The sequence below is a fragment of the Oreochromis aureus genome, linkage group 4, assembly GCF_013358895.1.
Source record: "Oreochromis aureus strain Israel breed Guangdong linkage group 4, ZZ_aureus, whole genome shotgun sequence".
NCBI classification, from domain to species: domain Eukaryota; kingdom Metazoa; phylum Chordata; class Actinopteri; order Cichliformes; family Cichlidae; genus Oreochromis; species Oreochromis aureus.
This window is the reverse complement of record NC_052945.1, coordinates 32,939,829-32,951,880: the sequence shown is the minus strand read 5'-3', so window position 1 is coordinate 32,951,880 and position 12,052 is coordinate 32,939,829. Positions and strand designations below refer to the sequence as shown.

At 37.9% G+C, this 12,052-nt stretch overlaps 1 protein-coding gene across 5 annotated transcripts; it reads right to left on the bottom strand.

Annotated features, from left to right (window-relative positions):
- Positions 1–2,186: 2,186 nt before the first annotated feature.
- On the bottom strand, positions 2,187–12,052 carry LOC120439919 (C-type mannose receptor 2-like). Of its 5 annotated transcripts, none has more exons than XM_039611244.1 (7): positions 11,857–12,052; positions 6,246–6,335; positions 5,552–5,935; positions 5,056–5,376; positions 4,849–4,940; positions 3,579–3,692; positions 2,187–3,224 (listed from the first exon to the last, which is right to left on the bottom strand). In XM_039611244.1, exons 2-7 carry the CDS (start codon positions 6,280–6,282, stop codon positions 3,159–3,161), a joined length of 1,014 nt encoding a protein of 337 aa, XP_039467178.1. In that variant the 5' UTR covers positions 6,283–6,335; positions 11,857–12,052; the 3' UTR covers positions 2,187–3,158. The 5 variants fall into 5 exon arrangements, with proteins under 5 accessions (XP_039467178.1, XP_039467179.1, XP_039467180.1 ...); XM_039611245.1 differs by having other exon boundaries at positions 3,639–3,692; XM_039611246.1 differs by having other exon boundaries at positions 5,552–5,874.

The following is a 12,052-nucleotide window of genomic DNA, read 5'->3' as shown; positions in this document are numbered from 1 at the left end:
CTACAAGCCTCAGTTAGCATTTTAAATGTTAAGGTTCATGACAGTACATTTGGAAAATAACTAAACAAGTATTACTTTTTTGGAAAGGCGGCCAAACAAGTCTTACTCTCTAGAAAGAACATGAAAGCTCAGCTTATGGTTAATGCAGGTTAAAAGCTCTCAAAAATCAACACATCATACTAAGATCTACAATATCTCAAGAATAGATGAAAAACAAAATTCACTGACATCTATCAGTCTGGAAATGGTTACAAAGTCATTCCTAAAGCTTTGAGACTTCAGCAAACCACAGTGAGAGCAATTATCCACAAATGGAAAAAACCTTGAATTAGTGGTGAAGCCTCCCAGTTTTGGCCCACCTACCACAATTACTCCAGGAGCACATCTGAACAACTGCAGGCCTCACTTGCCCCAACTGAGGTCAGTAATGATTCAACATGGTTCAACAAACAGCTTAAAAAATGCTGAATTGAGACAATTTTGCACTGAAGAATTCCTGCACAGAGATGAGAATGAGTAATTGCAGTTCTTGCTGTCATGAGAAAGACTCATGACAGCAAAACTATTACAGGAATGGTGGCAAGGCCACTGGACAGATACGTTTTCATATAGTTAATGTTTAGATAGCTTTGATAGATGGATAAGTCATACAGAAAATTCTTACTTCACATTATTGCTGCTATAAGTCAACACTTCTTGAGCGAAGTGGAACCATAGTTTAGTGTATAATATTTATTTCTGGACTGTAGTTGCCATCAAATTATATACTCGTAAATGCTTCAGTGCATTAAATCACTCTGTTAATATGTAAGGTGCAGTTATGTGCAGATGCAACATTAACTTTTCCAATCACACAATCTTGGTTTGGTTTCAGACTTTTTATGGAGGAGCATCCAACCATTCCTGTTACACCCAGCTCTAGTTCTTCTGTGCTAGAACATTAATATTTCACATCTTTAGAACAAAATTCCAGAAGTTAAAAAGCTCAAGTTCCTGCCTTTGACCTTGCTGCTACATAACAGTAACTCCAAATGCACGCCCTTTTTAGTCATGAGACTGTAGGATGATCAACCCATCTATTCTTTTGGACTGTACCTGACCAAGACCCATGCGTGCTAGGTATGGCCACAATAGTGGGCCGTCACAGGTATGGCCCCACTAGGGGGCCCTGATTACCCACATTAACACTAAGTATCTAAGATTTACTGGGAAGTTTTTGAATTATGATTATTCTGGCCTCTTCCAGGAGATCGGTTATCTTTGGAAGACCCTGCCAGGGCCTATTTCCATGAACATCACAGCTAAAAGAACCTTATAGAAACTAAACTAAACCAAATTGAGGCAGCAGTATTTTGAACATCAGCATCACCAGAAGATAAGGGATCTGAGAAGCTGAATAAGTCCTATTAAGCTTGGTTGGCAGAAAGTTCTATGGAAAAAATATTTGTGGATATAGAAACAATGTTTACCTTTTCAAAGGGCTAATACTTCAGAGCACATCTTTATATCTCAAGAAGAGAAAAACACTAAAACATAATATCACAAATCACTTTACACTACAGGCCACATTCATATTGACATTCATTCACTTGCCACCTTCTTTCATCTTTACCTTTTCCGACAGGATGTCCTGGCTCTGATTCTACTTCTCTCCTGGTCCCTCATTTCCTTCTTTGCTTGTTGGTGTGGGTGTGTCTGGGTTTTGCTGTGACACCAGACCTGGAGAGCTTTTCCCGCCTTGGCGCCAGCCACACCTAGGAAGTAATTAGACTCACCTGCAGCTGATCAGCCTCATCGAGAGAGCTAATGTCTGCCTTTGTTGTTTCCAGGAGAATTGAAGAAACGAGTGGAGAGAGTGGAACATGTTGTATATCGACACCAAGGGAGCAGAAATACTCACCACAGACACTGGGAGAAGTCACAGCACGGGAGCAGGGAACGAGCACCCTAAGAGAGCACGCACTGGGGATTATTTGCATTTTGTCATTTGTTCACTGTAAATAAACGCACTGTATTCTACTTAGGAAGTCCTTGTTTGGTTCCTCCCTTTGCCAGCCTTACCTCCCTTTTGCCTCTCTTCCATAGTTCATTTGATTGGTACGCAGTGCATGTTTGTTGGGGTAAAAGTCAAAGGAGATGAGCAAAATTTGTATCACAGTTGAATAAAAATGCCAGAGTCTTAGGAATTACTTCAGTGATTTTAATGCAACAAGTTTGGTTCAACTTGACCAGCCACAGGATAAGCATGTGCAACCTACTGGATACAATATAGCTATGCTCCTAAGCAGAAGGACAACATAGAACTACCACCTATGAATTTATATTGCCATATGAACATGTGTTCCTAAATATAACTCAAAGGGATAAAGTATGTTCAAGAAATCCAAAAAATAAAAGCCATCTTAGGCAACATCTGAGTCTACTCTCCTGACTGTCAGTAAATATGAAAGACATTGTAAGTCCTTTGGAGCTATCTATGTATTCTAACTTATTCTCACACATAATGTCAATAACAACCAGCAGCTGGATTATAATTTCTGTCTTTAAGTCATCAGCATTACAGCACAAGCAGAATATGAAAGACTAACAGAATTTAAGATGGTCAGACTGTTATGCATCCACAACACCACTTTTCTTCCTTCTGTAGGGCCAGGTGTTAAATCCTGTATTAGGTTGTGTGCATCATCCTTGACAGCTCACAAACAGTTTCCTAAAATATTTTCTGGTTAAAAACAAATTTACTTGGCTGCTTATATTTATTTTCATCAATACATCTTTATTTCAAAAAGCTGTTGAAGCAGATTTTCAGTGTCTTTTCTCTCTGTCCTTATTCTCCTCCATTTTTATCCTTCTGTTAATTCTCTTCCCAACCTCTCTTTCCTTCTCCTTTCTCTTTCCCGTTCCCTGGTCCTGTCTGTTCTGATTGTAATAACTTAAAATAATAATAATAATAACAATTTTTCAAAATCCTAATAAACTATGAAAATCAAGTGGACCAGTACAGCAAAAGGTCCATGTGGGAAAATAAATCTGTTGGGCATTTTTCTTCAGACAATAATTCTGATTGCTGCAGTGCCGGACAGGACAGGTAAAAAAACAGAAGATAGGATTTAGGACACGGCCCACTGGTGGTGGTGGTGAAGATGAAGACTGAGGTTTTAACAGAGCTCTGTCTGAGGTGTCTGAGGTGGAGATGGGGAGGAGGCGGGCTGCACAAAAAGAATCTAAAAGAAAGAACGACAGAGAGCATAGATTTAAACCATGTGAAGCAGAGGCTGATTGGCTCAAAGCAAAAGGGTGAAAAGATGACTGGACTAAAGTAATGATGTCAGTATTGAGATTGACAGCGTGGGAAAGCAGTAGACATGTAAACAGAAAAGTAGCCGAACACCCAAGACAGGCAGATGAGTGATGACTGATCTTACTTATTGAATTTACGCATAAGCTTCACTGCTAAAGTAAAAACTTGTACCTTACTGTAAGAATATTAACGTAACCAATTAAACATATGTCCTGAATAGGAGAATTCAGGAATCAAATATGGATAATGAAATGTTTTCTTTGACACCGCAGTTTGCCTCTTTCTCTTTCACTTCCTCCTCTTCTTCAATGTGCTTCTTCCCATCAGGCTGCCTCACCCATCGCAGTTTGAAGTCTCCACTCAGGCCATGCTCTGTCAGTCTCTGACTGAACTGTGAAACATAAATGCCTCATTAATATCCTGTTGAATCTTTAATTATCTCTGATTAACGAGACTTGTCAGTGGAAAACCGTTTTAATAGAAACATTTACCTACAAGTAAAGAAAGAGCTTCATCACTTGCTGAACATGTAATCATAATGATGACATTTAAATACCACTTTGTACACATTAACAAAACAGTTCTTGAAGGCTTACAAAATGTTTAAAGGCTACAGGTGAAAAAAATTATTTTAGAAGAGTCATCCTCTGGAAAATACTGCATTTAACACAGAATTTAAGCACATTTTCAGTAAATAATGTTTGTTCTTCAATGTTTTGGTTGGCTTCTATAAAAAGATTATTACTAAAGATGCATTCACTTTTCTATTTTTAGCAGTATGATTTTACTTTTCAAATACTGGACTTTTCAAATTAACTTTATTGTGCAGTTTACCCAGATCTATGAATAAAATAAATAAATAAATGTGACAAAATGATAAAATGTGTAAAATATGTTGTCTTCCTCAACGCACACCACAACTGGAGGCAAATCCCCTGTCCCGTGCATAGGTGTGGTTTCCCCGCAGGGGTTCATGAATAGTTTCCACCTCTATTCTGATATTTTTTATGGTGAGGTGTTATTCAGTATCTATTTCCCACTCACTATTCATATCTTTATGCTCAGTCAAAATAAGCCAGTGTTCCACGTCTACGTTTGGTGTTCCAAAAGTGGTGGTGCAAACTGAGTACTGGAGTAATGTTTATGTCTTCTGTGTGAGTTGGTGTCAACTCTCATCCTAAAGTCTCAAGAAGACCTTGAGCATTTCACTTAGATGTTGAAGACTGCAATGCAGTATGTACTGAACTGTCTCTGGTCATTGTTGCCACTTCCAATACAGGAAGTGGCCCCAGATTTCAGTTTTTGGGCACATATTGTGGGATCTGCTAACTGTTTGTGTTGAATTGAAAAATGCTGAGGCACCTGATAACATTTTGAATTATTATTATTTTTATTACAATATTCATCTATTTAAAAAAGATTCATTTCATGTCAGTTTTGCTGTCACTCTTATTTTTAATATCCAGTACCTGTTATAAAGACTTTCTTTGAGTAAAACAATTTTTTTTTCCATAATAGTTAAATATTATTTGAAACTCAGGTATGACCTTTTCCAAGATTTTCTCCTTCAGGTCTTCCATATCCACAGAGGGGTCAGTTTTCTTCAGCTTAATCTTCAGCACCTTCCTCTCCCTGAGTGCTGGATTTATGAAAAAGAATGAGGAAAAAAAATGCTGTGATGTAACGATCTTCTGAGACTAAAGAAAATATCAGAATATATTTTAAAAAACATATACAGTAAAATCAGAACTCACCAGTATAACAGACAAAGTACCAATGTACACCACAACCATCGTTGACCCATTTGCCTTCAAATATAGCCCCACATGCATCTGTGGGTATCTTGGATGGTTTATCAGGAGCCCAGTTGTTTAACGACTGTGCAGTTCCATCCGACCACTTCCAGGAATTCCTGTATAGTCCAATCCACGTGTAGGAACTCACTGTTATCTTTTTCAGCTCTTCAATCTCAGATTGGTTTCTCACACTGACCAAGTCAGTGTAGTTCTTCCTGCAGTAGCTCTGAGCATCCTCCCAGGCCTTACTCATATTCACAAATATGAAGCGTGATGTGTCTGAAAACATTTGAGCAAAGAAACTCAGTAAGGGTCTAACTTCACTGCTCAGCCAAAGAATGCACATGAGCTATACATCTGTGTTGCTTATTCATCACCTCAATTTGAGATTACAATGATAGTCATGATAATAATCAGGACACTGATATACAGTATGCATATTGTATCTAATTACTTTTGTTGTAGCAGAAGAATGGGAGTTGGCTGTTGCATTCTACATCTGCCCATTTCCCATTTTCAAGCATTGCTGCACAGACTTTATGGTGTCCTGAACCATTGGGTTCACCATCATCCCACATCCTGAACTCAGCCTCCCCTTCACCATAGTAATGCTGGTTTTCCAGAGACCACCTCCATGCTTCAGTGTCAGGTATAAGTCCAATCCACACATTTTGAAGCCCTTCTGTGAGTTTCCTCAGTTTGGCCAAATCTTGCTCTTTATGTGCAGTGGCCAGGTCAGTATACATGTTCCTGCAGTATTCCTGAGCTCCAGCCCAGCTTTTTCCATATTCAACAAGATGGTAAAGATGAGGAAAATAGCCAGGTAAGTAAAACAGTCCTGTGGCAATGATATATATATATATATATATGTGTATATATATGTTGAATTGGTGCCTTTAATAGAAAAAACAGCTAAAATGGGTGACATCTCAGAGTGCAATCAAGTGAAATCACTGACCACAATTATTCATTTTGAACTCAAACAAACTCAATTTATAGTTAGTGTTCAACAAATCATAGACAAATACATGCGTGATTTGCAAAGGTCTTTGTTTAACTCAAACTCAAAGACTGCACAACATTTTATTTTCTTTGTTCAGTTAAAACATTGAAAATAAATGAAGTTGAAATAAATAATTCAGTCTGACCTGAGAGGATCATCATCATAACTGTAGTCTCTTTCATGATGCAGTGTTGGACACTTCACCTTAAATTGATGTGTTCTGGTATGTTATTTTCTGTGGTGGAAGTAAAAATATATACTGTAACAGTACTGCACTGAAACTAATAGCTTAGTAAAGGGTGTACTATGTATTGTAGATAGATCAAACACTTGATTTGTGAACTAGTAAATATAGCTGGGAAATAATAAAGAAAGTAAAACATTTGTCCAGATTGTAGTGACATGAAATGAAAAAGGAAGTACTTTACTTCAGAAAATGTATTTTGTCAGAGACATTAGTTGAATGTTTGTATGTGGACTGAAAATCAGTCTATAGAATAAACAAAAACAAACAGAATAACAAAACTAATGTGAACATGATGACAGACTAAGATATATGAGAACGATGTGATGAAAGCAGAACAGGAACCATAAAATTCAACATTCAGGACCTGGCCTTGGCATAGAAATCAATGTAAATACGTTATGAATATGGTAATGGTAAAAACCTTTGTGAATTTGTTCATCTCTGCTCTTTTTGGTTCTACTTATACAACCCCGATCAAAACTTTAAGACCACATGAAAAATGGCAAAAAATGATATTTTGCATGGTTGGATCTTAACAAGGTTCCAAGTAGAGCTTCAACATGCAATAAAAAGAAAAGGTAGTGAGACAAACATTTTTTTGAACATGTAATTTATTAAAAAACAACGCTTAAACTGAAACAGACTGTTTTACAGCTGATCAAAAGTTTAGGACCACACGTCCAAAAAACCCTGTAAAGCCCCCCAAACAGCTTTACAGGGAACTCATTACAGAGTTCCAAACATGAACTCTGTAATGAGTTGCTCCACCGTTATTGCTTAAAAAATTTGTTGCGGCATGCTTGATGCAAGCATGCCGCAACAAGCAACAAGCGATTTCCATTTCTTCTTGTTGCATGCTGAAGCTCTACTTCGAACCATATTAGGATCCAACCAGGCAAAAAGGATTTTTTTTTTTTTGTTGCCATTTTTCAAGTGGTCTTAAACTTTTGATCAGGACTGTACCTTCAGCAATAAGTGAGCCCAAGATTTTTAATGACAATGCTGTGCGTCTTTTCTTTCTTTTAACTGTCCTGTCTGGAAGCTTTTGCAATTAGAATTATGAATTATAAATTCTCTATAGCTTATAGAGAATTTATAGAGCTTGTTGTTGTTTTTTCTTTTATCTATGTATTTCTTCATTTCTATTTGTGTTATTTCAGTTCTATATTATATGTGGCATATAGTATGCCAATGTCTGAGGCAGGACAGGCAGAGGAAAGAGGGAAAAAAGTTAAGGGGGGAGTAAATAGGGGAAAAATATAATAAAAGGATATAGCACAAATAGAAATGCAGAATGTATCGCCAACTGCTGCCCCTGTAAGAAAAACAAACATACAGCACCTGGAACAGAAAAATATGAAATCAACAATTTTCTTGTGGTGTGTGTGTGTCTTTCTCACGAAAAATACTTTAAAATGAGAGTGGGAAGCGACAACAACGCCCCCCAGGAGTCAGAGACAAACAGAGATGATTCCAGGAGATCCGGACCATCTGCAGCCCCCAAGAGTCCTGAAGATCTAAAGCCACATATTTCACCGTCATTTGCGCAAACATCCCAGCAAGAGAAGGAGGGAGGCCCTAGATGGGGCACCCATGACTAAAGGTTGAGAGTCCCTGAGGACCAGAGGTAATGGCCAGCCAGTGGGGGGAGGGGCCCCAGGGAGGGGCAGCAGCGTCCAGTGGGCAGTGGTACGGAGTGGGAACCCCCAAACCAGGTCCCACAGGGGCCAAGTCTCATCAACCCCCAGACCTAAGCCCAGTCATGCACACACACAAATACACACAATGACACCCCCCTCTGAGGTGCAATCGAGGAGATACCCCTCGGAACCAGCAGAGAACTGCCGATGCAGACAGAAAATGAAAACCTAGTCAGTCACTTCAGGCATTTAGTCATAAAGTAGATACATGAAGACATATAAACAGAACCACATTAGTGTTCAAAGGAGCATAGATGAGATAATGTTTACTCAAGTAAATTTACAGCAACACCAGGCAAGACAAGATTTTCATAAATAAATTCTGTTTAAATTGTATCAGAACAGAAGAGTTATATGGAACATCATTTGAGCAAGCAGTAAGGAATTCATTATGATTTGTTCTGAATAAGAAAATGTATATTATTTTTTCAATGTTTTTTGATTTCTAACATCTCAGATTCCTTTATTTTTGTTTAAATGGAAATCCATTTATACTATTTTCTGCCCAGAAAATTCAATTCAGTTCAATTCAATTTTATTTATCACAACATCAGTCGCCTCAAGACGCTTCATACTGTAAGGTAGACCCTACAATAATACATACAGAAAAAACCCAACAGTCATATGACCCCCTATGAGCAAGCACGTTGGTGACAGTGGGAAGGAAAAACTCCCTTTTAACAGGAAGAAACCTCCGGCAGAACCAGGCTCAGTGAGTGGCAGCCATCTGCCGCAGGTCTTATTTTGTTTATTAATTTGAATACCCTAAATTTTGTGACTTAGTAGAATATAAAATGCAACAGATAATGTATAAAGCACAAAATATCTTGCTGTGCTCAGGAGCTGTTTGAAGTCAAATTGAGTCAATATGACTTGAGGTGAACATATTTTGAATTAAAAACTAAGATAAGAGCAAACATAAAGCAGAGATGTGTTTCTGTTAGAGGTGTTAACTTCTGGAATAATTATTACAGTGACTTCAAAAGCTGTTGTTCATTGTACTTGTTTAAGAACATTGGAACAATATATAAATCAAGAATGAAAAAGAGTAATAATGACAATACTGAAAGTCTTGGTTGTTTTGCTTGGATTATTTTTATGAACTTTAATTTAATGTATTTACTTATCTAAGATGGAAGTTTTTTGTTTTTTTTATTGTTTATTTAGTTTTGCCTTATGTAAATGACCTGCTTGCTGAATGATCTTTTGTTAAAAGGTTTGGCATAATAAGCATGTGCCTCATGTGCTTATCTCATGCTTTCTTGCTTTGTGGTAAATCTTAATTTTTTGATTCATTGAAAGATTTGAATGCTAATAAAAAAACAAAAAAAACAAAAAGAGTGAGGGCAGCGGGAGATAGACAGATGGACTGGTGCTGCACCTACAGTGATGCGGAGGTTGTCCAGTCCTTCATGGTAAAGAGAGAGCTGAGCGAAAAAGCGAAGCTCTTGATTTATTGGTTGATCTACGTCCCCATCCTCACCTATAGTCACGAGCTTTGGGTAGTGACTGAAAGAATGAGAAAGCGGATACAAGCGGCAGGAATGAGCTTTCTCCAAAGGGTAGCTGGCCTTTCCCTTAGAGATAGGGTGAAGCGTTTAGGAGGAAAGGAAGATGGATGGATGGGTTTCTCCTTTCCTTCTTTTGCTCCTTATTGAATCCAGAATCAAATTTAAAATCCTTTTCCTGACATACAAGGTCTTAAATAATCAAGCCCCATTTTATCTTCATAATACTACTTAGTACCATATCACCCTAAAAAAAGAGTTCACTCTTACACTAAATGGTTTTCTTTCTCACAATTACTTGTGATCCCAATGATATTTAAACATATAACAGGAAGCAGAGCTGCAAATTATATGCAAATTCAGGACCTAGAGGAACTTGAGGATGTTATAAATTAAACCAAGTCTAAATTTAACATTATTGACTATGTAAAACACATCAGCAAATTTATGGTTAGAGTAACACTGTACCATTCATTGCATTGCAATTATTTGCATACCATAGTCAAACAATGGTTTTCGTGTCAGAGAAAGAGGAAGCCAAGTGAATGAAGACATGAAATCATGTAGAACTGAGGAAGGCTGAACCACAATCGGCTAACTGTTGCAGTGATCTCAATGTTGCACTCGTAGTATGGCACTATAGTGGGCAATGCCATTTAAAAAGTGGGTTAGCTCAGCTGACGGCAGGACAGGAACACTTTCCAGGATTTTTGCATTCAAAACTCACTTATCACAAATCCAAAAGAACGAATCATGAATCCATAAAACACAAAGCCACAGGTCAACAACGCAGGGAGTATGCTAAAAACTGTAAACATTGCCACTGATGTCAGTTGTGTAACCTGTTGATAAGTGGCATGATCAGTGGTGTCAAAAGCTGAAGATAAACCTAGTAGGACTATATTTATCCAAAATGCATAAGAATATCATTAGTAATTTTTAGTAATGCGGTTTCAGTGCTGTGGTTTCATTGGAAACCAGACTGGAATTTGTCCAAGATATTATTGATCACTTTTGTTGATTATTAATCAAACCAGGCTGAGTGTGGTTAGCAACTCCTTCATGTGAAGGTAGTGAACCTGGGGATTTGTGTCTCCATGATAATGGATGGAACATGATCACTGATTCAGGGGTTTGGGTTGACAAATGGGGGTAATCAGGCTTTTAAAAGTTCTACCCCATTGAGAATTCATGAGCATAAACTATTAAACCAATTAACCAAGTCACCGATGTCCAAAAAAGTAGGTGTGGTGATGAGGACGTGAGAAAGGAGAGCTGAATTCTGATTCAGTAAAAGGACTAGATGTTAACATCCCTGATAATGCATTGCTTTAAATGGAGAAAATCTTGAGGAATGGCTGTTATGAGGAAAGGCAGCCCAGAAACTTTACCAGTGGCACACATCGTTGTGTGCCTCAACTTTCGGTCTTTTTCCTTGGTTAGGTTTAGGGATTAGGGATCTGATCTAGATTATCATATTAAATTTGGGACACAACATCAGTAGTGGACCTTGGATTCATCGGGTGTTTCGGCCATTATCACTAGACACACTCATACAAGGAGGCTCTGCCAGGGTTGATCAGGCCCAGGCATTTGTCACTGGTTTATGTTAAAATTGTTATTTCTCTTCTTCTTTCTGCTGTTTAGTTATCTACAGCTTATTTTCTTCTATCTATTCACTGCAACTGAGAAATACTTACCTCTAACATTTATGGAGCCTTATTTCTTCAAAGGGACAGAAAAGGTGTCCGGTGCTCATTAAAAATGTCAGACTAAATGGTTTTCTTCTGGGAAGAAAATACTGGCTGTATCAGAAATTACACATTTGTGGTCAGAACAAACTCCCTTCATATGAATCAGACATTTGCAGGGAGTTTATAGACTGGCCAAGATTAAAAACCAGTTCCTGGATATGCCCACCATTATTTCCAGGGTCATTAACATGATCCACTTATTTAAATGACTTGGCAGTACAGTTAGAAGGATAGCCAGTATGTAAAGAGCACTACCAGAATTATGTTGAATTTAACAGCAGTATCTGAGAGCAGATTGAATTTATTACATGATTTAGGTAGAGTCATCATGCGCTAGAATTTTATATTCAAAATCAATACCCAGGAAAATACCATCAATACCACAGCGAAGATCTGATCCTACAACAGTTGAATGAGAAAATGGAAAGCTTGACAGATAGGTAGCATAACAGGTAAATGGTTAATTAGCAGTAAATGTAAGAAAACAGCTGTATGGAGTGTGAACTGAAAGATTTCTGCAGCATCATTCTATACATACATGTCTTACCTGAGGCTGACAGCTCCTTGTCCTCCACCTGTTTTCTTCTTTTTTCTTGTAATCTGATTTTTTCTTTAACACATCAGACTTTTAGATTCCAGACTTTTAAAGCGTTCGTCACTCTGCGTAAACTGGAAAGTTGAGCCTCAACAGTCAGACTTCCTCCTTATTTCCTGCAGTAGAGGTGCAGGCTTCGCTCTGATCC